Source organism: Sinocyclocheilus anshuiensis, unplaced genomic scaffold, assembly GCF_001515605.1.
Source record: "Sinocyclocheilus anshuiensis isolate Anshui unplaced genomic scaffold, SAMN03320099.WGS_v1.1 scaffold868, whole genome shotgun sequence".
Classification (NCBI taxonomy): Eukaryota; Metazoa; Chordata; class Actinopteri; order Cypriniformes; family Cyprinidae; genus Sinocyclocheilus; species Sinocyclocheilus anshuiensis.
Window position 1 is genome coordinate 267512 of NW_015552624.1, and position 24254 is coordinate 291765.

The window sequence follows — 24254 nt, forward strand, 5'->3', positions numbered from 1 at the left end:
GCTGCGTAAAAACATGAGTTGATATTTGCATTGATCTGACCATAAACAGCAAGAAAGGCTTGTTGGAAATGCAAATTCATTCTCTGCCACGAGGTGGAGCTTTAGGAGCGCTGAAATATTGCGGTTTCCCCGGTAACGGTTGTACACAAAGCAGCTCAGTGCTCATAAACGCTGCTTTATGAGGAATTATAGGTAAAATGAAATAAAAATGCCAACGACACATTTCTGAGGACAGTCAGTTCCCTTCAGATACATTCAAATAAAGACATCAGTGTTAAGACATTTCTTATAACATTTAACGTATTTAAAACTTTTTATGGCCTTTAAGTTTGATACTACTCACTTTAGAAGTTTTTAAGGACCTGCGGGAGATCTGCATTTAAGATAACCCGTCGGGCAGAGTGGTGATACATTTTGGTAGCCCGACTGGAAAACACAAATGGCGTGACTCAAATTTTATAAAGAATATCTCTTTGGATTTGAGACTTTAGTCTTTGCAACTTTACAGATCTTCATGCACCAAGAGCTTGTAACACTCCAAAGAGAAAGGAAAAATTGAAATCGCATCATATGACCCCTTTAAACACGATAAATGTATTTCACAACAAAAAAACATACATTACCATGTTTTTGTGATGTTTTACCATGGTAATGGCATATATCTTTGGCCTGTGCAATGATAATTCAGTTGTTAAAGGTCCAAGTATATATCAGATGTGTCATAAATCATTAAGTACCATGATATTACCATCTGATTCCACCACTACACCATGATCTTTATATTATTTCACGTACTGCTTGTACCAACCTTCAAATGAGCAAACATAGTGGAAATAGTATATTTGTATATTATTGCATTCATTTTATTCTGTAAATCTGGACCCATCTGGCATTTTGCAGTATGGATCTTGACAGCGTTGATGAGCTAAAGCATCCAGATGGTCTTGAGTCAGAGACCACTGGTCAGGTTATATACCCTAAGGGTATGCGATCTTAACTCCGATCACAGATGCTGTGAGACTAGATTCATTCCACATACAGCAGACTGTGCTATGCATGAGTGATGATCACATCATAAACACTTTACATAATCTGTATTGCAACTTGTAGGACAAAATGTACTTGCAAATATAAGAAACAGGGAAATTACAGTATCTTTGTAAATTTTTTAACTTTAGGCTAAATGGAATTTACAAAGCCTTAAAGCATTATTTTTCATAGTATGTTTCATTATGTTTCATTTGATATATGTTATGTCAATAATTACAGTAATAAACTCCTTGGTACTAGACTTACCTGATCATCATGAATAGATTTAATTACAGTTATAATTAGTAGTCTGAATGTGATTATTTGAAATATTGTTTTGAAATGACATAACATACCCATGAAAGATGTAGGGGTGACCCCTAATAGTCGGAAGATTCGATGCTTCGATAGGAGGAGCCTGATTCGACTACCAATTTTCACAGTAGAATATTCGCGGGGTGTTATGATCATGCCATTTTGGCTATATGGGGGTGCTCAAATGTCTGATTTCACATAGATCTACCAGTTTTCTCCCAATAAGTTAATATACAGCCTATTAAAATAATGCTGTAAATAAGAATCTGAAAAGAAAGAAGCTTCAAATAAATATTTTAATGTGCGTGAATAAATCCAACCACCCCTATAGATTTAAGTTTCACTTTCCATAATCCGTGACCGACAGAGGAGCATCTTGGCGGCAGGGATTTAAAACTTTTAACAAGACTCAAATTGACACAGGCAGAGTGAAAGACTGGATTTTTTCGATCAGGTAGGGTACAAGTGATTTCAAAACATTTCAGCTGGTTTATATATATTGTGTATATATTATTTATCTCATATAAGATGCATTTGGTTGAGTTGCGCTGCAGTAAAGTGCTTCATTGTAGTACTACGGTGATTATCTCTTCAGCGCGCAGTGCGAGCAGGGAAAAATTTAAGGGGGTCTGAATACTTTCCGTACCCACTGTACATCATAATTCTAATGAGAACACTATTATAATAAAATGCTGTGCATTTTTAGAGTTTAGTTGGCGTGTTTCTGCACGTTGTTGCGTGAAGAACGCATCCACAAAAGGAGTTAATTCAGAGCCGCACAGACACGTTCGTGCATTTTGTGCAGATAGCCTGTAAGTCGTAATATTAACGTTATTAAAAACCTGCTGCTTCATTCTACTGGTCATCTTCAGTGCGTGCAGCTCAGAACAGAAATGCAGAACATTAATAACTACTGCTGTTATATACATAACGTTATAATGAGAGCCCTATTGTAAAAAATGTTGTGAATTCTTAGGGTTTCGCTGACGTTTAATGTTAGATTCGACTATCAGTCGAATAACGGCAAGATTTGAAAATTCCGATTCGACTATGAAAATCCTTAGTCGGGGATACTAGGGCTGTGTATCACCAGCAAAGTCACGATACAATACGTATCACGATACAGAGGCCACGATACGTATGTAAGATAAAAAAAAATTAGAAGAGTTCTAAAACTACCGCGATGTCTTAACTGTATCTAACGCACACACACTCAAGGCTGATTTATACTCGACGCGTCCGCAAGTTCGCTTAGGTCAGGGGTGCCCAAACTTGGTCCTGGAGGGCCAGTGTCCTGCAGAGTTTAGCTCAGACATGTCAAGCTTTCTATAGATATATCTCATGTGTGTGTGTCAAGTATTCGCTGAGTTTGTTAATTTTAGTGACGCGTTTCAAATAGATATGCGCGGAGAATGAGACGGCTAAAAGCACACCCTGTTTATTTTCTTTATTTTGCAAAAGCACAATGTTTTGTTGATATTGTGAGTGTACACAAATAAAAGTAGACCCTTTACAGATTTAAATGCTGTATTACTCTTATATGTACGATCACGTATGAAGGAGCATTTTAAGTTCTTTTCGCTGTTATCATTCAAATCTGCAAGGGGTGCCCTCGACTCCAGGAGGTTAATGTACAGCTTTAAGAACCTGTTTTGTTTGTTACACATTTAGTGTGACGATGTTTTAAACTAGCATTTAGATTAAAAAATTGTTACTGTCACTTGAGTGTATTTTTTCATAAGTACATATATTAAAATGGTGAATATAGATACATTAAGTTAAATTCATTTTGCTTCTTTTTGTATTTTCCCAGCTTTCCTCTGATGCCCCACAACTGTCCAGACCCTCTCTGAACTGCTGTGATCGAGTGGAATTGAAAAGCTGATTGGAGAGAATATCTGTCACCCAGGTAAAATGGCTGATACTACAGAAGCAGAGAGCTGAACATCACACATTGCCCCCTTTTCTTCTTTGTTCGAGGATCATTTTATGTGGACATTTCCCCCTTCCATTTCAATTTTCTCATCATGGCTATGCATGATATGAATCGTGCCAAGGGTATCCCTTGCAAAGAATGCGACATCATTTGCCCAAGTACACCTAGCCTCCTGGAGCACATGAAAGCACACTATCATCAAGAAGAGAATGGCAGATTTGAATGTGAGCAGTGTGGACGCATTTTTAAGCATGCCAGTAGCTTGGCTTCTCACAAAAAAACTCATGAGATGGGCTCCTTCCAGTGCCCGGTCTGTACCAGAACATTGCCCAATGCAGTGGCGCTAAAAAACCACCTCCGCATCCACACCCTGTCTCCAAGTGCCCAAGCTGAAGAGGAGAACGATGACAATGTTGATGAAGACCGGGATTATAATCTAGCACAAGGTCTGTCTGATGCAGCTTTCAGAAGTCACATAAACAATAGTGGAATGATGCCTGGTCATGACCATGACAAACAAAAATCTCCAGGATCTGAAGATGTCTGGGACAGACCATTCAAATGTGACCAATGTGACAGGGCATATCGTCATCATGGCAGCTTGGTAAATCATAAGAAGTCTCATCAAGAAGGGACGTATAAGTGCAATGTCTGTTACAAACAGTTCAGTAATCTTGCAGCTCTTAATGCTCACGAACGCACTCATTCAAAATTTAAGCCCCCTGGAATGTCCATGGGGGTCCTTGTGCATGAAGCACCATCTGACCCTCGCCCCCTTGGCCCCCAGAATGATGACACGGCACCCAGCTTTTGCCATCTTTGTCAAATTGCTTTGCCTAATAAGAATGACTTTCAAGAGCACCTTTTGTTACATAATGCTGCATCATCTTCGTTGGGGTTAACACGTAGTTTCCCAGGGATAGTGCCTCATAATCTTAGTTCTGTTCGCTCCCCAGTGGTGAATCCTTATACACCTGCTCTAGGTGACTCTCTTCCACTGCCTCCATTACCCGACAAGCGTTATGATCCAATGCTAGGCCCTCCTGTTAATAATCCCATATATACCTGTGCATATTGTGGAGCGGGACATCCTGATTTAGAGAGTCTCAAAATTCATTATCTTACCCATGACCCTCACACCACAACACATGCTCAAGATGGCCCTGCTATTTTAAATTCTGATGGACTGGCTTCAAACTCTCAACCATCAATATCATCATCCAATGGTGAGACAAGGTCTCAGGCGCAGAACGCAGCTATTGAAGATGCTGAACGCAGATTTAAGTGCCAAGAGTGCGGGAAAAGCTATCGACATGCTGGGAGTCTAGTTAATCATAAACGCTCCCATCAAACTGGTCATTATCAGTGCACTGTTTGCTGTAAACAGTATTCACACTTGGCAGCACTTCATAGCCACCTCCGTAGTCACAAAACCCGGCCAAATTCACAATCGATGGGTACAGAGGGAGATTGGCTTTCCTCTGAGCCACTGACAGGGCTAGACTCTCAACAAGGCTTTGGACATTCTCAGGATCAGGAAAGTGGTGCAACAACACCAATTTCACTGCCCGGTAATCTTGGTGATGCAGCACACTTTGTCCCAGACGGTTCCCAAAACAGTGGCCTGGATTCACTGGAATTCCATGACCGATTCGACGGCTCTCTTGCCCAAAGCAGTTCTGGTCACTCACCACTTCCACAAAACCATCGTCAAGCAAACAGTGTCAACCAAGGCGGTATGACCAATGGCTTCATGGGTAACATGACCTTCCATAGTCCTGGTGGTGCCTCCCTGCCAGCAGGCAGTGCCAACCTCAAAGAAAGTACTCGCCAGAGACGTAGTCATGACCAAATGCAGTTTGGAGGTGTTCAAGACAACTCCCAGGGCAACAGTAAGAGAATGGATAACAAAGACGATGATGACGATGGAGAGGTTTATCAGTGCACAGTCTGTGGAAACCATTATGCCAGCCTGAGGGCACTTCGCAGCCACTTACGAAGCCATGGGGTTAACCAAGGGGCAGGACCCTCCTCTGCCCTCTCTCCAATAGGCGAGCAAGAGTGGAGGAGGCGACAAGAGGATAGTACAACCAGTCTTTTGATCTGTAGCACATGTGGCCAGAGCTTCAGCAGAAAGCAGGACTTGCTTAACCACGAGCTAGTTCATGGACATACCCGGCCAGATGGATCTACACAGGGCTTGGGTGGCACTAGCTCTAATTCTAATGGCAAAATGGATGGAAGGAACCACATTTGCGTTGACTGTGGCATGTTCTTTGCAGATCGCCATCAGTTGATCACTCACCTGTGTCCAGGCAAGGCGAGAGCGGGGGCATTGAACAAGGGTATGAACGGAGCTAAAGGGATGACGGGTGGTGCAGGTACCAGTGGCAGCGTGGGCCCTGTAGACCCTCGGCAGATGCCAGACTCTGATGATCGGCCCCACAGGTGCGACCAGTGTGGAAGGAGTTACAGACACCCCTGCTCCCTGCTCAACCATAAGAAATCTCACAAGACTGGGGTCTTCCGCTGCCTTGTCTGCCAAAAACGCTACTTCAACCTACTGGCTCTCAAGAACCACCAGAGGACTCATTTTGACTTAAAGAGGTTAGCCAGCATTGCATGTGCCCTATTATACTCTAACTGTTTAGTTCTCTTTGCATACTTTGAATGCTTATGTATTATCATGAGTTCCCCACTCATGTGATTACCCAGGTCATCACTGAATAAATAGATTTTAATTAAATTTTGAGTGTCAAGGCAGTGTGCACTGGTGATGTTTTTCCCATTAGAGAAGACGAGGGCAACAAACATAACTCATACTGACACACACACACACACACACACACACACACACACACACGCAGTTGAGTCTGAATTTCATAACGTCTGTACCCCATTTGAGCATTGTGTAGTCATCCTTGTATTTGTAAGGGGACCTTCCCTTTTTCTGATTCTTCCTTTTTTAGAAGAGCAATTTAACACTGCTTTCTTATCTGTTGGTTTTTGTGTGTTTTGTCTCTTCACAGGCACAAGTGTGAGGAGTGTGGGAAAGCCTTCAAGATTCAGAAGCAGTTGATAAATCATCTACGGCTACACGAAGAGCACAGAGCAAAGACTGGAGATCGAGACCAACGAGTTCAAAGCATGTCTCATCCTAATGGTTCCCGCTATGAGGGGGGCCCATCGCAGCTCCAAGCTATGAGGATGGGTGACCCCAAAATTCAGAATCCTCCTGTGAACACCAATTATGGTCAGCCTCAAGGTTTCAAGAAACCATATGCAGGGGCTAGGGCCCAGCAAGTTGATGACGGCAGCGGTCGCCGCCCCTTTGCTTGTGATCAGTGTGGACGTACTTACCGTCATGCTGGCAGTCTGGCCAATCATAAGAACCTACATAAGATTGGTGAATACCACTGCAACGTGTGCAACTCCACTTATCCAAATCGACTGGCAATGAAGAACCACCTCAGAATGCATTTCGCTCTTAAGAAATATACCTGCTCTGACTGTGGTAGGGGCTTCAGGAACCAGAGGCAGCTTGAAACACATACCAGCAACCAGCTCTGCAAAGATCTTCCTGGTCCCCTTCCTGGTCCCAGCATGCAGACGGCCCCTCCTCCAACTGAATATGAATGCGATGGGTGCTCTCAAGTCTTTAATACAACCACAGATCTGGCCTCGCATAACTGCAGTGCCCAGCTTCCTTCTTCCTCTGCCTCCCTCAACAGCTCTAATATGAGCATGGAGACAGGTGACCTGGGGTCTCCAGAGCGTGAAGAACGCCCATTTTCCTGTGACCTTTGTGGCTGCTCTTACAAGCATGCTAGCAGTATGCTGAACCACAAAAATACACATAAAATTGGCAACTTCAGCTGCTCATATTGTGACAAGCCGTACACCAACTATATGGCCCTGCGCAATCACATGCGAATCCACACGCAGAAGAAGCGGCATATCTGCTCAACCTGTGGCAAGGCTTTCCGGCTGGCCCGCTTCCTTCGGAACCACCAGAGAGTCCATGAGGAGGGCCACACCCGTTTCGGCTGCCCCACCTGCGGGAAGAGCTTCCAGGGTCGTTCTGGGCTGGCCAGACACCGCTGCGGGGACAACCAGGTAGGCAAGGAGGGCGTGAGGAAGGCCACTTCAAGCACAAGAGAGGGAGAGGAATACCGGTTCACGTGAGTTTACGTCTGTTGTTCGTGATTTTGAAGTGAACTAGTAAAGATCACAGGTTTCTACATGTCTATTACAGGTATATGATCTCCAATCCGGCTTCCTTGGGACCATACGCGTGCCGGAATTCGGATTTTTCTGAAGTTTGGACAGTATGATTAGTGGAGACCAGATAAGTTACCCCCCTTTGCTTTCAGTTAGCAATATGCACTAGATTATTAGGATGTCTTGATATAATGGGTACATTTTGATATACTTACTAGGTACATGTGTGTGTATTGTACCAAATCATTGATTCACTCCTTATTAATTGATCTGATTGATAGTATTCTAGAATGTATGGTGTACTATGGTGTTTACTGTTGTTACCATTTGAACATTCAGTTGCCATAAGTACTCAAACTGATCATCTTAAATCAGCTGTTGTGCTTCCAGTAATAAATACTGATCTGGGCCCAACAGCATTTAGCAAACCATGGGACTTTGATCCATTTATTAAATGCATGTTTACTAAATAATATAAATATAGCTTTGTTGCTTTTAAGGTGAAGCATAAAACTCTGCTCCATTTGCTGTCAAGACAATATAAATATCAAGCAGAAAACAGTTTTAGAAATGTGCCAATATATACTAACACTAACACACAACTTCCATACTTACAAATTACATATATGATGAACATTCATAAATTCACATACTCTGAAAGAAAAAACAAAACATACTCCTTTACTACATGTGCTTAGTGCTTGGAAAACAAGTTCACCACACTTGTTTTCCATGTTTTATTCCGACTAGAATTTAGGTCAAATCCCAAAACCTTATTTACTGTACAATTATGTGATAATTTTGATCTAATTCTATACATGGAAACATTTTTACCTGTTGAATTTTTTTAGTGTAAATACAATGAGTTTAAAAACAAACAGTAGATTTTTTTTCTCATTCGGTTCTGAGGACTAGGTCTGTCCTGTAGGCTGTTACAAAATTGTACATGTACAATTAATATATTACCACCATAAATTATATAGATTATTATATATCTGCCTTCATTTTAACCAAACACAATTGGTTGATACTCTGACTTATTCATATTCAGTTTATTCACTGCCTTAATAGGCAATGTTATTCAAGTTGTCCTCTCCAAGCTGGGCCAGTTTTTTGAGTTTTGGCAGCTGGATTCAAGATCATATACCTGTATTTGTGTATCCGTCAATGCAGTTATCATTGAAGTCAGCTACATGTTGTCAGGTTACTTTCAGACTAATCTAGGTTGCTAACTATTGAGGGGTTAAAAGGACAATGAGCAGGTGAGATTTACTTTTTCTCTCCTCTGTCTCTGTCTTCACAGATGTGACCAGTGTGGCCGTTCTTACCGGCATGCCAGCTCACTCCTTAATCACAAAAACACCCACACTGTTGGCATCTACCATTGCGCTGTGTGCCTCAAGACCTATTCCAACCTGCTTGCACTCAAGAACCATCGTCGCATCCATTCTGAAACTCGACGGCACCGCTGTCCAGAATGTGGCAAGGCTTTCCGCGTCTCCTCCCAATTACAAAATCACCGCCGTGTGCACCAAAAAGAGCGGGAGTTTGCCTGCACTCTGTGCCAGCGGAGCTTCCCTAACCAGGCTAGCTTCCGGCTCCACTTGGAAATGCAACATGGCCGTGCCCCAAAAACATCGCAACAGCCTGGGGTTTCGTCCAGTGGCTCTGATGTAGGTTGGGGCTCTGGGCTTGACCTTACGCTGATGCAGGCCCAGGGACTGGATCCTAAGGGGCTCCCAAAGCATAACCCATCACACCACGGCCCCAGTGGCAGCAGCTCATCTGGGAATCAACAACAGCAGCAACAGCAGAGTCGCAATGAGGTGGGGTGTAAGTCGCATGTTTGTGATCAGTGCGGCCGTGGTTACCGTCATGCCAGCTCACTTCTGAATCACAAGAACAGCCACAAGATGGGCACTTATTTCTGCAACTCCTGTCAGAAGGAATTCTCCAACCTGATGGCACTCAAAAACCACAGACGCATCCACACAGAACCCAAACGTTACCAGTGCCCGGACTGCGGCAAGGCTTTCCGTGTCTCCACCCAGCTCATCTGCCACCGCCGCATCCACACAAAGGAGAAGCCTTTCTCGTGTCAGCAGTGTGATAAGTGCTTCTCCAGCAAATCCAACTTAAGACACCATCAGAAGGTCCACTGGAACAGCTCGGCACCTTCTTCTAGTCTGAACATGGGCACCAACTTCTTGGGTATGCCGTCTGGGCCCTTTTTATAGTGATGGGAACTGGGGAAGCAGAACATGCGGTATTTTTTTTTTCCAGAGATTCATGCCAAGGCTTTTGGAGGTGCCAAAACCCCCATTCCTTTTATTCTCACTCCTCTCTAGTGCTTGAGGTGTGGCTGTGAGGCTTTTGTTGAACGGGTTGTTGTTTAGGTTAAGAGAACTGTCCCTGCATGTACCCTGAAACATTGGATTAAACAATGGACTTGTTACATCACGTAATGCCTGTTAGTTTTAGGTCATAGTGATATTTTCCCCACCCTTTCTCTCATCCTAAACACCACAGGTGACCTTACTTGCATTTTCATAGTTCCCTTTGGGGGTGGGGACATTGAAGGCCACTGCCTTCATTTCTGATACCAGCCTTTCGAAGAAGTGCAAACAAGCTGGTGTCTTGTTGTAATTCTTGAAAACGAATTGCTTTCGGTTGAGACATTTCCATATATATTGTGTATTAAACAGCACATTTCCCACCTTGGTACTGTTAGATCAGTATTGTTTTTGTGATGTCACAATGGGCAGGTTACATTATAGTGACTTTAGGTTCAAAATGGACACGTATCCCCAGGTTCAGGGTAACCGCTACAAGAAAAAAGCATTTGAAAATCATACATTTCATCCCATGCCCAGCTACCCCTTTGATTGAGAGTCTTGAATGCATTCTCAATTTTTAATCCTAGACAATACAAAGAAAACACGTTGACTGTCCGATGAATTCCTAGAAGTGTCAAGCAACTTGTATGTTTAACAAGTAGAAGTAACTATGTTTAACAGTGTATAGAGCGTATTTGAAACGTCTTCAGTTATTGGAGGCAACACATTTATGCGTTGTGTAGGACTGTCAAAGTTTTTTTTTGTATTCCTCCCCCTTTCTGTTGATGTTCTAACTTTTCTAACTTGTGTGGTCCTTGCAGCACGAAGATGAGCTTCAAAACTTATTATTCAGCAGATGACAGCATTGCGCTTATTGGGTTAATTTCTTAGTGGCATCATTCATTCGTACCCCCTTTCATTTTATGATGTTGCTCAGAACCCATATTTTAAAACTGCAATTAACTTGCTAGTGTATAGAAATGATAGGTTGTGCTATGAAAAAAAAAATGGGAGAAAAGCGAAAGGGGGAAAAATGTATATTGATAGGCTTGTAATGGCATTTGGTTTTACCTTGTATTGTATTGTATCTCTGACTGTATTATTTACAGGAAAACTTTTATAAAAGATCACTGTAGTATGCATTTTATTTATATTAACACTTGTAACTGAAAACGCTAATTTTAGAGCTCCCAGTTTTAGGATTTCTTGTTTCAACCCCTCCATTCTCCAGAGGCTATCGGACGCGGAGTCAGGAATGACAGGACTCCTAAAGAACACTTGCTATAGTGACTGTAATCTCCTCTTTCGTTGCCATTATTTGTTATGCTTTTAAACGAATATTTCTGTCCCTTGTGCAATAAACAAGGAACTGTAATAATGTGTGTTTTGATTGCAGTACAATGAGTGTAAACATATCACTGTGTTATTATCTCACGTGATGTCGTGACTGTCTCCCCCCACGCTCATGTCAAGATTGGATGTGCCTATTTCACTCTTTAAGTTAACACGTTAAGGAATGATTTTGTGATCATTACAATCAGCAAGGCAATCTTATCTTAACACCTCAGTTATACCATGTTAACACATGTATTTATTTATAATTATTATTTTCTTTTTTATTTAATTGCATTTTACTATTTTGAGCTTGTTTTTAACACATTACCAGGGAGCACTGGTGCTAAGTTAATGTATTTTAAGTGAAAATGAAGTTGTATGTGCTATGATCAAAGCACGGGAAGATTATATATTTTGCAAATTTTACACAAGTAGACAATTAAAAAAGGAAAATCTTCCCAGGTGGACAGTTGCTACTTTGGCAAAGACTGATTCCAATTATAAACGATAACATTTTTTATATTTTTTTCTTCCTTGTTTATATATATATGTGTGTGTGTGTGTGTGTGTGTGTGTGAGTAACTATACGTTTATTTTGATAATTAATTTCCTAATAGAACATGTTTAAATCATAACCTCAATGCTCTAAAATAATAAAAATAAATAGCTGGAAAATTAATGTAACATTTACTTCAAATTTATGTGTGAAAGTTTGCCACTCATGGTTGGTGTTCTGAAAGAGTCACCATCCACCATCTGGATCCAATATCACGGTGTCCTTGTTAAAGTCTGTTTATTATGAATGTTCCCATTCATGGATTTTAGGATGTTTAATGCACCTGAAAGCTGGGCTGTGGTCAGTAAGATCTTAACTGAGTAATCAAATAAGAACACAACAAATTCCTTATTGTTACTTGTAGTTAAAACATGAAAATATGATTTTGCTCCTGTTTTACAGTACCCTGCCTCCTTGTTCAGACTCATCACTAAGATGATCTCTTATATATTCTAGGTATCCTTCTTCCCACTTTTGATAAATACATAATTATATAATTTTTCTATGCACTATAATATTTATGTAATACGTTTACTTTTTTTACTAATAAACTAAATTCTAAATAGTGACTCATTTTTTTGTTTGTTTTAGTCCGTGGTTTCCTTCTTTACATTTAGCAGGTTTTTAAATTTTTTTTATTGGGCGTTTTTCTCTATTTTTAAGATAGAGGAGTTTAGACAAGAAAGTGGGCATGAGGGGGGAGTGTAACTGGGACATGTCCTACGACGGACTGGCACCTACATCCTTGTGAGCAGACGGCTCTTACATGTCCTTGAACGTGTGCACAGCAGTTGTTTAATATAAATAGTACAAAAGAGTATGGCACTATTTATAGCTATCAGCCAGTCCAAAATCAGAACCAGAGCAGATCAAATCAAAGGAAATACAAAGACTTTAATTAAAAAACAAAACGGAGGATAAACGTAACAACAGAACATTTAGTAAGTAACTCATTAAATGGAACAATCAGCAGGTGTGTTTATATGGGCATTCATGAATCATGATGAGTAATGCAGCGAAAGACCAGGGAATTGCCACGCGTGACATCAGCTACAAGAAAAGCGCGCCATTCTAAAACTTACCTCAGTTATCGAGCAGCTGCAGATCACATAACTCGTATATTGCAAAGGTAACGATTAAAAACATGTTTATATAAACTACCTTGGTCATATTAATTTACCATTTGAAAATGTAAGAATATCCTGACGCAATAGTTCACTCCATAATTAAAATTATGTCGTTATTTACTCACCCTCATGTCGTTTCAAACATTTTGAGGAGTCTTCACTCCTTACTTTCCATAACGACAGTTTGTTGTGAGACGTCTGTCAAACTCCCAAAATGACACCAAAGAGCACCGTACACGTTTCATAAACGTGCTCCATATGATTTAAGCATTGGATCCTAAATAATTTGTGTAAGGAACCGACTAAAACGAAGCAGTTATTTACTGATAATTTTGCCGTCAAACAGTAGCTCGCGTCAAGCGCGCGTTTGCGTCCAGAAATTACGCGTTGACGTCATTGACGTCGAAACGACATCGGATCGGCTGAGGTGAATATAATCGGTTGGGGTGAATATTTTTTCCCCACACAAATCTATCAAGATTGCTTCCGAATACGTGGAATATAACACACAAGTTACACTATCCTTATGAGTTAACGTTAAAGATCAGAATATATTATTATGCAGGTATACAGCTTATAGACGAAAGATGACAACACTTCATAATTGTGGTAGTACTGAGAATGTAGAAAAAATACAATGTATGTGAATTTATCTGATTCTCAGGTGCTGGGTGTGTATGTGAAAAGGTTGATTGGAGGTCTTGGAGTGTCCACTAGATGGTGAAAGATCCTTTAGGTAAGTTTTCACCTTCAGGCATACTTGTCTGTTTGGCAAATGCCCTGAAACCAGTTAAGCTATTTAGCAGCCTAGACATGTTTCATTTAATTTCAAAGCAATGCTTCAGTTGCTTGAGAGCAAGAGAATGCAGTATTTGCAGCATCTTAATTCAAGTTTAAATGAGGCATTTCCACATAAGACCCATTCGGGTACAATGCATTAAAGTCCATAGTCTTTGAATGCATGCAATTTAATTGACAACTTATACTTGTTTTGAGGCTGTTAAGTAAACGTTTTTGGTCCCAAATACCTGCCTGAAAAGTGTCAAAGGGTGTGGAGTGAAAATGGAATGCATTATTCAGGGTGTTTTTACACCTATAGAAACTACATGTGTAATTCATGTTTGGTCTGAATTGAGAGTAATATGTCCAAATCTAGGCGTAAAAGATTAACATACAAAGCTTGTAGCTCAAACAGCGCGCAGAGGCTGAATTATTTTTAAAGGAAAATTTACAGACTGTTGCTTAGCAACTGGAAAACCAGCCCTTCATACCTGCCAAGTTTGGCAAGTTTTCACTGCAATGACTAAATTAATTAATTTAGAGTAATGATAAGCACTTGTTGGTCTTGCACAGCTCACAGGGCATCTTCTGCTGCAATCAATAAAAACGTAATTGAACAAAACCCCATTATCTTTCTAAATAACTTTATCTACTTTGCACAAAGGGGTCTGGGGTGAATGTGGCTGGCTTAATAGTTAATTGAAAGCGTGTCCAACGCTTTACAGTGAATAAAACATCTTTAGCACAATTCGTCTTGGAATTAGTTCGCTAAATGACATTTGAGTTACAATTATCAGGAGGACATCTTATTTCATGAACTGATTCAGATGGAACTTCTGTCATTTTTGTTGTTATAAATAGACATTTACACAATTCACAAATTACAATATATATATTTTGTATATAATTAAGGGACGAAATTAAGGTGAGGGTCAAACCTGATGCTGTTACAACAGTGGCCATTCTGAGCAGTTTCCAGGATCAAAATCTCTTTATTGATTTAATTTAGTTTTTATGTCGGATGGAATGCCAGCAGGCAGTACTTGAAACTCCAACTGTTTATATTTCACCTAGAAAGTTGGCAAAAACATCTAAATCCATAATGGCGATGCACCAGGCAGTGCAGTGTGAAAATTAGCTTGAAAAACACTGTCAGTATACATGCTTGATGCATATACGAGCTTCCTTTTCAAATTATTGATGCCCCCACCCCTGCCCATGATTTGAGAAAGGAGTAAAAGTAGGGAAGACAACTACAGCAGTTGTACACTGGACAATCGTTTTTCTTTATTTTTTGTTTCAGTTCATAATATCTGTTTGTTGGGGTTTTTCTTTTTTCATTTTTCATTTTAACTTAAAATTTTGACACACTTATAAAAGACCGCATCTGCATAGAGTTCTCATCTTAAAGATCCATGGAGAAAAGAGGGAGAGAGAGAGAGAGAGAGAGAGAGAGAGAGATTGTAAGAGAAGGGAGGAAGATAGCAAAAGGTTTTAGGGGAGGAGAGGGATACTGGTACGCCACACTAACCAAACAGATCAGCAAACAGTATTACAAGAGAGAGGGGGGAGAGAGGGACAGTTATGTTGTTTGTTTGTATCTTTTTCCTTTTTTTACAATACAGTACACACATACACACACAGAAAATAAAAGACAGAATTTGCAATTCCAGTCAAAGTTGCAGAAATCGATTTAATTTCTTCCTTCCCATCCATGGTGCCCATCACATTGTGGTTTCTGCCCTGATTGCACTTTCAACTTAAATCTTAGTTGGGCGAGAAGATGTTTGGCGACAAGTAAAACGACAGCTGGAACAGCACAGAGGAAGCAATGCAAGTGAGTTGAACAAGGGGAAAATGGCAACATAAACAGCATCATTGAGGGGAAAAAGAAAAAAACAACATAAGATACACACAACATTTGAACATCGTTGGGGGTATATTTGTTTTGTAGGTAGCTGTTTTTGGAGAAAGTGCTTTAAAATGAACAAGCTTGTATAGTATACATTATACACATTGTTCAGAATGAATATAAATAAATAAACCTGTATATTTAGAACCTTGTCACTGAAAGCAGTGGAATTGAAGACATAGGAAATGTATTCGCAAGATAGTTCACAAGATTTAAGGGCAGGGTGGACTACACAATACAGTTGACTGTAACATTGTGCTCTGTACTCACATAATGCTTTGGCTTTTTAGTCTTATTACTTTTCTTAACATTTGAATGAAGTCGGCACAGAACTGGAGCACTAGAGCTGCATACCATAGACCTGCAGACCAGAGAAGCCCCTTGTGCCCGAGGCCGGTGCGACCGAGGGCTCCAACAGCAGACGAGCACACACACACGCACAACCACACACACACAGATGCTCATGCTCACATATACAGCAACGTGTACGTAAAAAAGGAAAAAATGCCGAAGGGACAGGGCACGCATACATGGCCTTTTGAGTTGCACAATTCGACACCGCAGCACACGACTCACAATAAAGAATAGTCTTACGAAAGAATTCACATATCATCACCAGTTAAGCACAACAATCAAGTTCGGGAAAACATCAGGGGAAGGGAAAATGAACAAGATGCGCAAAAATGATTCGTACCCAGAGTGTTTCCAGAGGGCAAGGAGGGGGGGAATACATCGTTTTACACTACGGACATGGTTTGGGAGCAAAATACCCGACGACAAACAGATTTTTGTATTCATGTGCACATCCACAGGGAACACATTCATGGGGACCACGGTAAAACTCCAGCATTGTCAGGGTCATGATGAAATAGGCAGCAGAACTATTAAATTAAGTCAACCCCCCCCCCATCCAACCCTTAGAGAGTCATAATAAATAATCATAAATTAAAAAAAAAAACATTAACAAAACAGAAAAAGGTACAAAAAATGTGGCGGTATAAGACATTGTTTTCTTTGATTGTAAAGTGCACACATGATCGAGAGCCATGCAAACTAACAAAGCGAAAGTTGCATGCGTTAACAAATAAGGGCCTTCCAGCTATATCGTCTACTAAAAAACAACACCGACATACATATTTACCTCATTTTACCATACATGTAAGTGATTCGACACTAAATACACAGAAGTTTCAAAGAAAACATGCTGGACGTTACTGGAATGATTAAAGTAAAATAGTCCCGGCCCTCTGCCTCAGGCTTTGTAAAAAGTGAACAGTATTTATCCCCAAAATCATTCTTGTTCCCTACTACTTTGCTTTGGGTACGTAAAGGGGTGGTGGGACGGGGTGGGGGGGCTCCTGTTATATATTCTATGATAAGCAGTACATGGAAAATGAAGTCCGTATTGAGAAAAGGAGTGCACGTTCAGAGTTGGTACATGTCATGAATGTCATGAACATGAAGGTAAGGGCGTTCTAAGAGTGCGACAAATCTGAATAAAGCCAAGGGGGATTCTGTATAAAAAAAATAAATTAAAAAAAAAACAGAGCTAAAGTTTGGTTTTGAATTTTAGCCCTTGAATTTAAAACAAGAAGTACATAATGAACCATGCTGGCACTTTCTGTCTGCAAAGAAAAGGATGCAACGAATTCATGATACAACTGTTTGATTTGTGTTTCTGCGGAAAAAAAAAAAAATATCTTTGGACAAATTCTTATTCTAAGCTAGAGTTATCTTAAGATGCTGTCTCTCTTGGCGTTCAGAGCTAAATTTGAGTTATTTCATATAAAGTTGTGTAAATGTCTTAATTTTTAGTCGCTGCATAATAAGTGTCCTGACCAACCGTACAAGTTTCTTCAGTTGAACTGAAGAATGCATCTACAGGTAAATATTTCATAAGATACCTCTGCACCGCACCTATTCCCATTTTTTCAGATATTTAGAATTTAAGAATAAGGATCTAAGAGTGTCTATCACTTCCCCGTAGTTAATTTTATTAGTCTCTCTTTATTAACTAGCACCAAGGTGAAACGTCAAGCAAACTCTCAAATCGATCCTTCAAAACCTAAACAGTCCTGTTCAAGCCCATTCTTTATATTATAATGTAAAATATATATGCAATTTATGAAACAAGGCAAATAAAAAAAGTGCAAAACTAACGTAAAATAAGGAAAATGAATTTCAGCAGACCTAACCACCCTCCAAAAGATAATATTTAGGCTAGGCGTTACTTCAAGTATTGACATTTCCGTAAATGTTCCTTATAAGAAATCTTCGGCGTAGACAAAAATATTTAGTCTCTTTTGTCTTTTTCAGAATCTTTCCATAGGTTTTCATGATTTAATTCAAAAAGCAGGGGCAAATCACTATCAAAACTGCATAGTTCAACAATTTGCGCAATGCCACCCTTTCGATCCCAGTGTAGCTTTCTAAACGAGATCAAATGAAATGTCCGTTCCTTCACTGCCTACAGCAAATGAAGTAAAAACAAAACCATTTCCATGTACAAACTTGGTGATATCACTTCCTCTCACAATTCGAAATGTGTGCTTCTTAGTTCTCTTAATCTTCGTTTGTTTACGGTTGCCCGCAGTAAAAGTATTAAGACAGAAATTCGGCTATGAGGTTGACGGTGCTTTAAAACTACAGCACTCCATCGGTAATGAGCTAATAATGTAACGATGAGAGATGTCATCTGAATGCAAGCAACCACTTGGAACGTTAGGCCATTGCAATCGGACTAGTACTACTATCTATAACATCTATGCAGTCAGTTGGTTAGTATTCGTAATGCTAGTATGGTTTGCCAAACACCATGTTCTGCCGGAACATAAAACAATTTAGCAGTTGCTGGCACTGTCCTGGAGGCCCCCCCAAAAATAAAAGCAACGCAAAAAAAATAAAATAAAAACAAAAATTTATTTTTATTCCTTTACAGGTATTAACCCATGTGCTGCTTTATGTTCAATACATTTACATGTACAGTTTGTAAATATGATGTTTATTTGAACCCACTTTTGTATATATTTAAATCAGCTAGTACGTAACATCTCCTTGATTTATTTCTTTTTTTGATTGTTTGATTTTTGAATATTCGATTTTAACCCTACCCAACCCCCGTTTTATGACAGTTTCCTTATTTCGTGTTTAAGTGGATAAAACACTCAGCTTTCCAAGTGTTTGTCTCTCTTCATGTCGTTTAGAAGCCCAGGGTTCCTCCGATACTGGATGCCAAAACCACTCCCAAAATTACACAGCAGATGATGATCATGATCTTCTTCTGCAGAGGACGAAAAAGGACGAGAAGGAAAGAAAGAAAGATGTGTAAACATTATTTAGCTCATCTATAGCAACTCTGTTGCGATAGTCAGCTAATCTAAGTAGCATCACCTCATCTTAACCACACTTTAAATGAAACCATTAACAATTAAACCAAAGTAAATCGTTAAATGAATTAAAAGTTCATTAAATAATTGATGAAAAGAACCACTCTGAGACGTTGCCCCTTTGAATACTAAATGTGTTCAAACATTGACTACATTTGAGAAGGTGGTGATTAGATATCGCATAACTGTAAAGGCTAAAAACACACTCTAAAAAATGCTGGGTTGTTTCAACCCAACTTTGGGTCAAATATGGACTAACCCAACCGTTGGGTTAAATTTTTACATTACAGTTTTAACCCAAAAGTTGGGTTAGTCCATATTTGACCCAAAGTTGGGTTGAAACAACCCAGCATTTTTTTAGAGTGCAGTACTAACATCATACTAAACTCTGGAATCTCCAAAAAAAGCAGTGCATATTTACTGAATGTGATGAGATCATGGAGGGAAGCTGCAAATATTATATTGGGCCAAGAGACTTATGCCATACAGAATAAACTAAATGTAAATGCTTGGTTGGACATGCAGAGAGAAAATCACGTTTTTTTCTGGTGACCATCTGTCGGACATGTAAATGGACCATGCAATGCTTGTTTTGTTTTTATGGGCCTATTTTTTGTAAAATAAAACTTTTTGAATTTTTATTCTGTGGCGGGAAAAAAAAAACTGAATTGCAAGAGATAAACACTGAATTAATTCTGAGAAAAACATCAGAATTGCAAGATGTAAACTTGGAATTGCCAGAAAGATTATATCTCTCAAATTCTGACTTTTTCCTCATAATTGTAAAAAAACCAAGTCAAAATTGTGAGATATAAACTCAACTATGAAAAAAGTACAAGAAAAGTTACAATTACTTGTTTTATTTTGGAAAAGAGGCTTCCGTAATTAACAATTCTAATCTGGCAACAGTTTACAATAAGGTTTCATTTGTTAAATTTAGTTATTAACACTAGATAAAATGATCTACCTATTAAGTGTCACCAGCAGTTCACTATTAGCAAATAACTTTGGGCCGGTAAAAAAGTAACCACCCCATTTCTGCAGTTTGACTCATCAGAAAGCATAGAAGTAGGTGGCATACCACCAAGAGTCTGCAGTCTTTAGACCACAACTGCAATGGCTGTAAGCCGGCAAAACTGCAGTAAAACATCTAGGAGCAGGCAGCATCTGCTGAAGAACCAATGAGTGCCAAAGGAGCAATATAGTTTTTCTGTGGATGGTTTAGTAATGCATTCTCTAGACTGAGAGCATGAGTCATTGTACACAAAGGGCATAATACTGAAAGACATCAGGTGTAACAGCTGACGGTGTTTTACCTTGCGTGCCTGACTCTGGTATTTGACAGCCTTCTTGGTGTCAGAAACTGCTCTCTCTACATAGTCCACAGAGTGTTCCACATTATACTCGATTCTGTCAATCATCTCTCCCTGTGAATGACAAAAATAGACACTTCAAACAAATGTCTTCTCCACAATATCCTCATACACACACGTTTATGATCACTGCATGCAATGCACAAATCACAGAAGACAGTTCCCTGTTAGACACACTACTGTATGTCCCGTTTCAGTGTTGCAAGTTAAGATCCCTTATATTCTTTGTGCAGCCTGATTTCAAACCCCACAAATGGTGATGCTTAAGTGCCCTTAACCCCGACTGATCCACGGGGACTGTGTTGTGTCTCTTTTGTCTTTTTCAGAATCTTTCCATAGGTTTTCATGATTTAATTCAAAAAGCAGGGGCAAATCACTATCAAAACTGCATAGTTCAACAATTTGCGCAATGCCACCCTTTCGATCCCAGTGTAGCTTTCTAAACGAGATCAAATGAAATGTCCGTTCCTTCACTGCCTACAGCAAATGAAGTAAAAACAAAACCATTTCCATGTACAAACTTGGTGATATCACTTCCTCTCACAATTCGAAATGTGTGCTTCTTAGTTCTCTTAATCTTCGTTTGTTTACGGTTGCCCGCAGTAAAAGTATTAAGACAGAAATTCGGCTATGAGGTTGACGGTGCTTTAAAACTACAGCACTCCATCGGTAATGAGCTAATAATGTACCTTTAAATGTACCTTTATGTTCCACAAAAAAAAAACAAAAAAAAAAACAAACTATTAAAATTTGTTTTCAGTAATTGAAATAAAATAAATATAAAAATTAGATGAGAAACTTTAGAAAATTGAACAAAAAATAAAATGTTTCATTGAAATTTTTTAAAATAAGTTTAATTTGATGTACTAAAACTGAAAGAAAAATTAAAGCTAAGGAATAAAAAAACCCTAATAAAAATGACAGAAAATACAAAAAATAAATACTACTTTTATTTTCCACAAAAAAAAAAAAGAAAAGGTTTTCAGTAACTAAAAGGAAAAAAAATTTAGATGAAACTTAAAAAAATTGAACTAATTGAACTAATTTAATTGGCAACATTTGAAATAATTGTATGTAAGTTTAATTTGTAGTACTAAAACAGAAATAAAAATGGAAGATAAGGGAAAAATTATAATAAAATGAGAAAAGTGCATAAATGACTAAAGTTTAAATTTAAATGAAAACTGAAATATAAAATTCAAAATATTAATTACTAAACAATACTAAAAGCACTGCACACAGTGACATATGGGTCAGTAAATAATGACAGAATTTCTATTTTGGAACTATTTCTTTAGGTAAATTCTTCCAGGTTTGGCCATGATAATGTGAATATAAAAAGGGCAAAAATCTCAAATCGACTGTCATTTGTATGCAGGGGCGCCGCTAGCAATTTTGGGCCCTATGAAAGAATATGAGGTTGGGCCCCCTACCGCACCAAACATACACTATATTGCCCAAAGTATTGGGAAAACTCATCGCCAAACACCAATGACTTGTACATACATATGGACAAATGTATTGGGACACCCCCTTCTTTAGAACAGAAAAAAGGCACTTCCAAAACTGTGGCAAAAAAGATGGAAATACAATTTTTAAATACATGAATTATGCTTCCATCTTTGATGCCACAGTTTTGGAAGTGCCTTTTTTCTGTTCTAAAGAAGGGGGTGTCCCAATACATTTGTCCATATGTATGTACAAGTCATTGGTGTTTGGTGATGAGTTTTTGGCTCAAGGTCTGCCTTTAAAGTCACACCAGAGGTGTTCAGTTGGGATTAGGATTTAGCTTTCTGCAGACCAGTCAAGTTTTTCAACGTGTTTATTGCTAAGTTTAGTGAAGCAAAATAGAAGCGCAGCCGTAATTCGTGAGTATCTGGTTGCCATGACAACCTCACGAGCTTCCTGCTGCTGCTCTATGTAATCAGAGTGTGAATTTGTAGATTTTTATGAACCTTAACCCAAAAACCTTTACAGTGGATGAGTAATTCACTCCTTGATTTGCTTAATAAAAGCCTCCTTTGAGATCGTTTTGACCGACATGTTTATTGTGTATTATTTTCAACGTGTTTATTGCTAAGTTTAGTGAAGCAAAATAGAAGCGCAGCCGTAATTCGTGAGTATCTGGTTGCCATGACAACCTCACGAGCTTCCTGCTGCTGCTCTATGTAATCAGATTGTAAATTTGTAGATTTTCTAATATAGCAAAACTAAAATGTGTTTAAAAGTGCGACTGATCGTCCGGCTCGGTTTACCTCCTCGAACTCGAAGACATCTCTAATTTGACAGCTTACCATCTGATCTCACTCGTGACTCGAGGCTACGTAGGACGGGACGAAACCATGCAGTGAATGGGGGGAGATAATTTTGCTGGAAATGCAGAAATAAGCCGTAATTTTGTTTTATTTGTAACTCTTTGGTAGATACATTTATAATTTCTATTACATTACTACTACTACTGTTACTACTAATAAAACAGATCTCTGGGGGCCCCAAAAGTGCGTGGGCCCTTAGAATCGTCCTAAGGCGCCCCTGTTTGTATGCATCGCTAACAGCCTTGTGGAAGGGACTTTTGTGAAGCGATAACATTGATAAGGTTTGTTTGACTATTTTCTTCCTGCTTTCTCCCTGTCATTTTTACTTTGATGAAAGGTATAACTTTCTGTGTTGTACCTGACTCTCCACAAGCATGGCCATGTCCACAAACATGTCGTGCAGCTCACGGATGCTGTTCTCCAACTTAATGATCTCAGTGTGTCGGGTCTCAATCTCATTTAGTGCCTGCTTGGTCATCTGGGAGTCCATTTTGATCTGTTACATGGAGAATACAAGAAAACATGGCAGGGGGTCAACAGCAAGTTACTATTATTAAACATACATTTGCACAGAATTCATTCCTAAAATGGCAAATTTACACTGCAAAGGTGGCACAGAAGCGGCATTTACCTGTCTTTACACAGACTGTATAATGTTGCTCAGAGGTGTGCCACAAATGCATTTACACAGCAATTGCAACTGTATACTATGATACTAGGGGCTGAGGTGAGGCAAAATTCAGTCTGGCTTTGATGTAGCATTGCGTCTTTACACTGAATTTTGAGCAGGCAGCAACTCAGCTGTGTAATAATGCTTAAAGACTATTTTTATCAAACAATATAGTGTGGGTTGTAATTCAGTGATTCCACTGAAGAACCACTTTTAGTTTCCTAATGAACCTTTCAGTCAACAGTTCTTAAAAGAACCATTTTTTTTCTTAGTGTGAAGAACATTTTAATGATCTAAAGAACCTTTTTACACTATAAAGAACCTTTTGTGGAATGGAAAGGTTCCGTGGATGATAAAGGTTCTAAAATGGAACCAATAAAGAACCTTTATTTTTAACAGCGAGTGAAGTCCATGAGGCCGTAGTGGCTGTAGAAAACACAAATGTTTTTTTCAATGCAAACCAAAGTCATAGTAAAATGACTTTCTAAATGATCGGCGACTATTAAACTTACATCATCAGTGAAGATGGCAAGCTTCCCGCTCTCCAACATGTCTTCCAGCTCCTCATTGGTAGTTGTTCTGCCAGCTAATTAAAGATATTACGAGAACATGGTATCAATATGTGGCACACCGGCTCATTTTGATGAGCTTTGCTTAACTGGTAACATGCTTGCATGTACACTCTAAAAAATGCTGGGTTAAATATAACCCAGCGCTGGGTTAAAAAGGGACAAACCCAGCTATTGGGTTGTTTTGACCCAGCGGTTGGGTTGTTTTGACCCAGCGGTTTGGGTTGTTTTGGGTTGTTTTATTCAAAACAACCCAACCTCTGGGTCAAAACAACCCAATAGCTGGGTCAAAACAACCCAACCGCTGGGTCAAAACAACCCAACCGCTGGGTCAAAACAACCCAACCGCTGGGTCAAAACAACCCAATAGCTGGGTTTGTCCCTTTTTAACCCA

At 39.4% G+C, this 24254-nt stretch overlaps 2 protein-coding genes across 3 annotated transcripts in view; one reads left to right on the forward strand and one right to left on the reverse strand.

Annotated features, from left to right (window-relative positions):
- LOC107666327 (zinc finger protein 646-like) overlaps positions 1 to 11387 on the forward strand; it is a 19866-nt gene extending 8479 nt beyond the window's left edge. Inside the window, exons 2-5 of one of the 2 annotated variants that reach the window (XM_016457575.1) lie at positions 3158 to 5887; positions 6310 to 7461; positions 7536 to 7628; positions 8803 to 8881. In XM_016457575.1, coding sequence (XP_016313061.1) covers positions 3372 to 5887; positions 6310 to 7461; positions 7536 to 7614 — 3747 coding nt within the window. In that variant the 5' untranslated portion in view covers positions 3158 to 3371 and the 3' untranslated portion in view covers positions 7615 to 7628; positions 8803 to 8881. Of the gene's footprint in view, positions 1 to 3157; positions 5888 to 6309; positions 7462 to 7535; positions 7629 to 8802 lie in introns of both variants that reach the window. The other variant, XM_016457574.1, reaches the window with a different exon arrangement.
- Positions 11388 to 16028: 4641 nt separating this feature from the next.
- The window catches only part of LOC107666328 (syntaxin-1B), a 52678-nt gene continuing 44452 nt past the window's right edge, over positions 16029 to 24254 (reverse strand). The window contains exons 7-10 of the mRNA XM_016457576.1: positions 23804 to 23877; positions 22980 to 23117; positions 20250 to 20360; positions 16029 to 18827 (exon numbers count right to left, since the gene is read on the reverse strand). Coding sequence (XP_016313062.1) covers positions 18747 to 18827; positions 20250 to 20360; positions 22980 to 23117; positions 23804 to 23877 — 404 coding nt within the window. The 3' untranslated portion in view covers positions 16029 to 18746. The remainder of the gene's footprint in view (positions 18828 to 20249; positions 20361 to 22979; positions 23118 to 23803; positions 23878 to 24254) is intronic.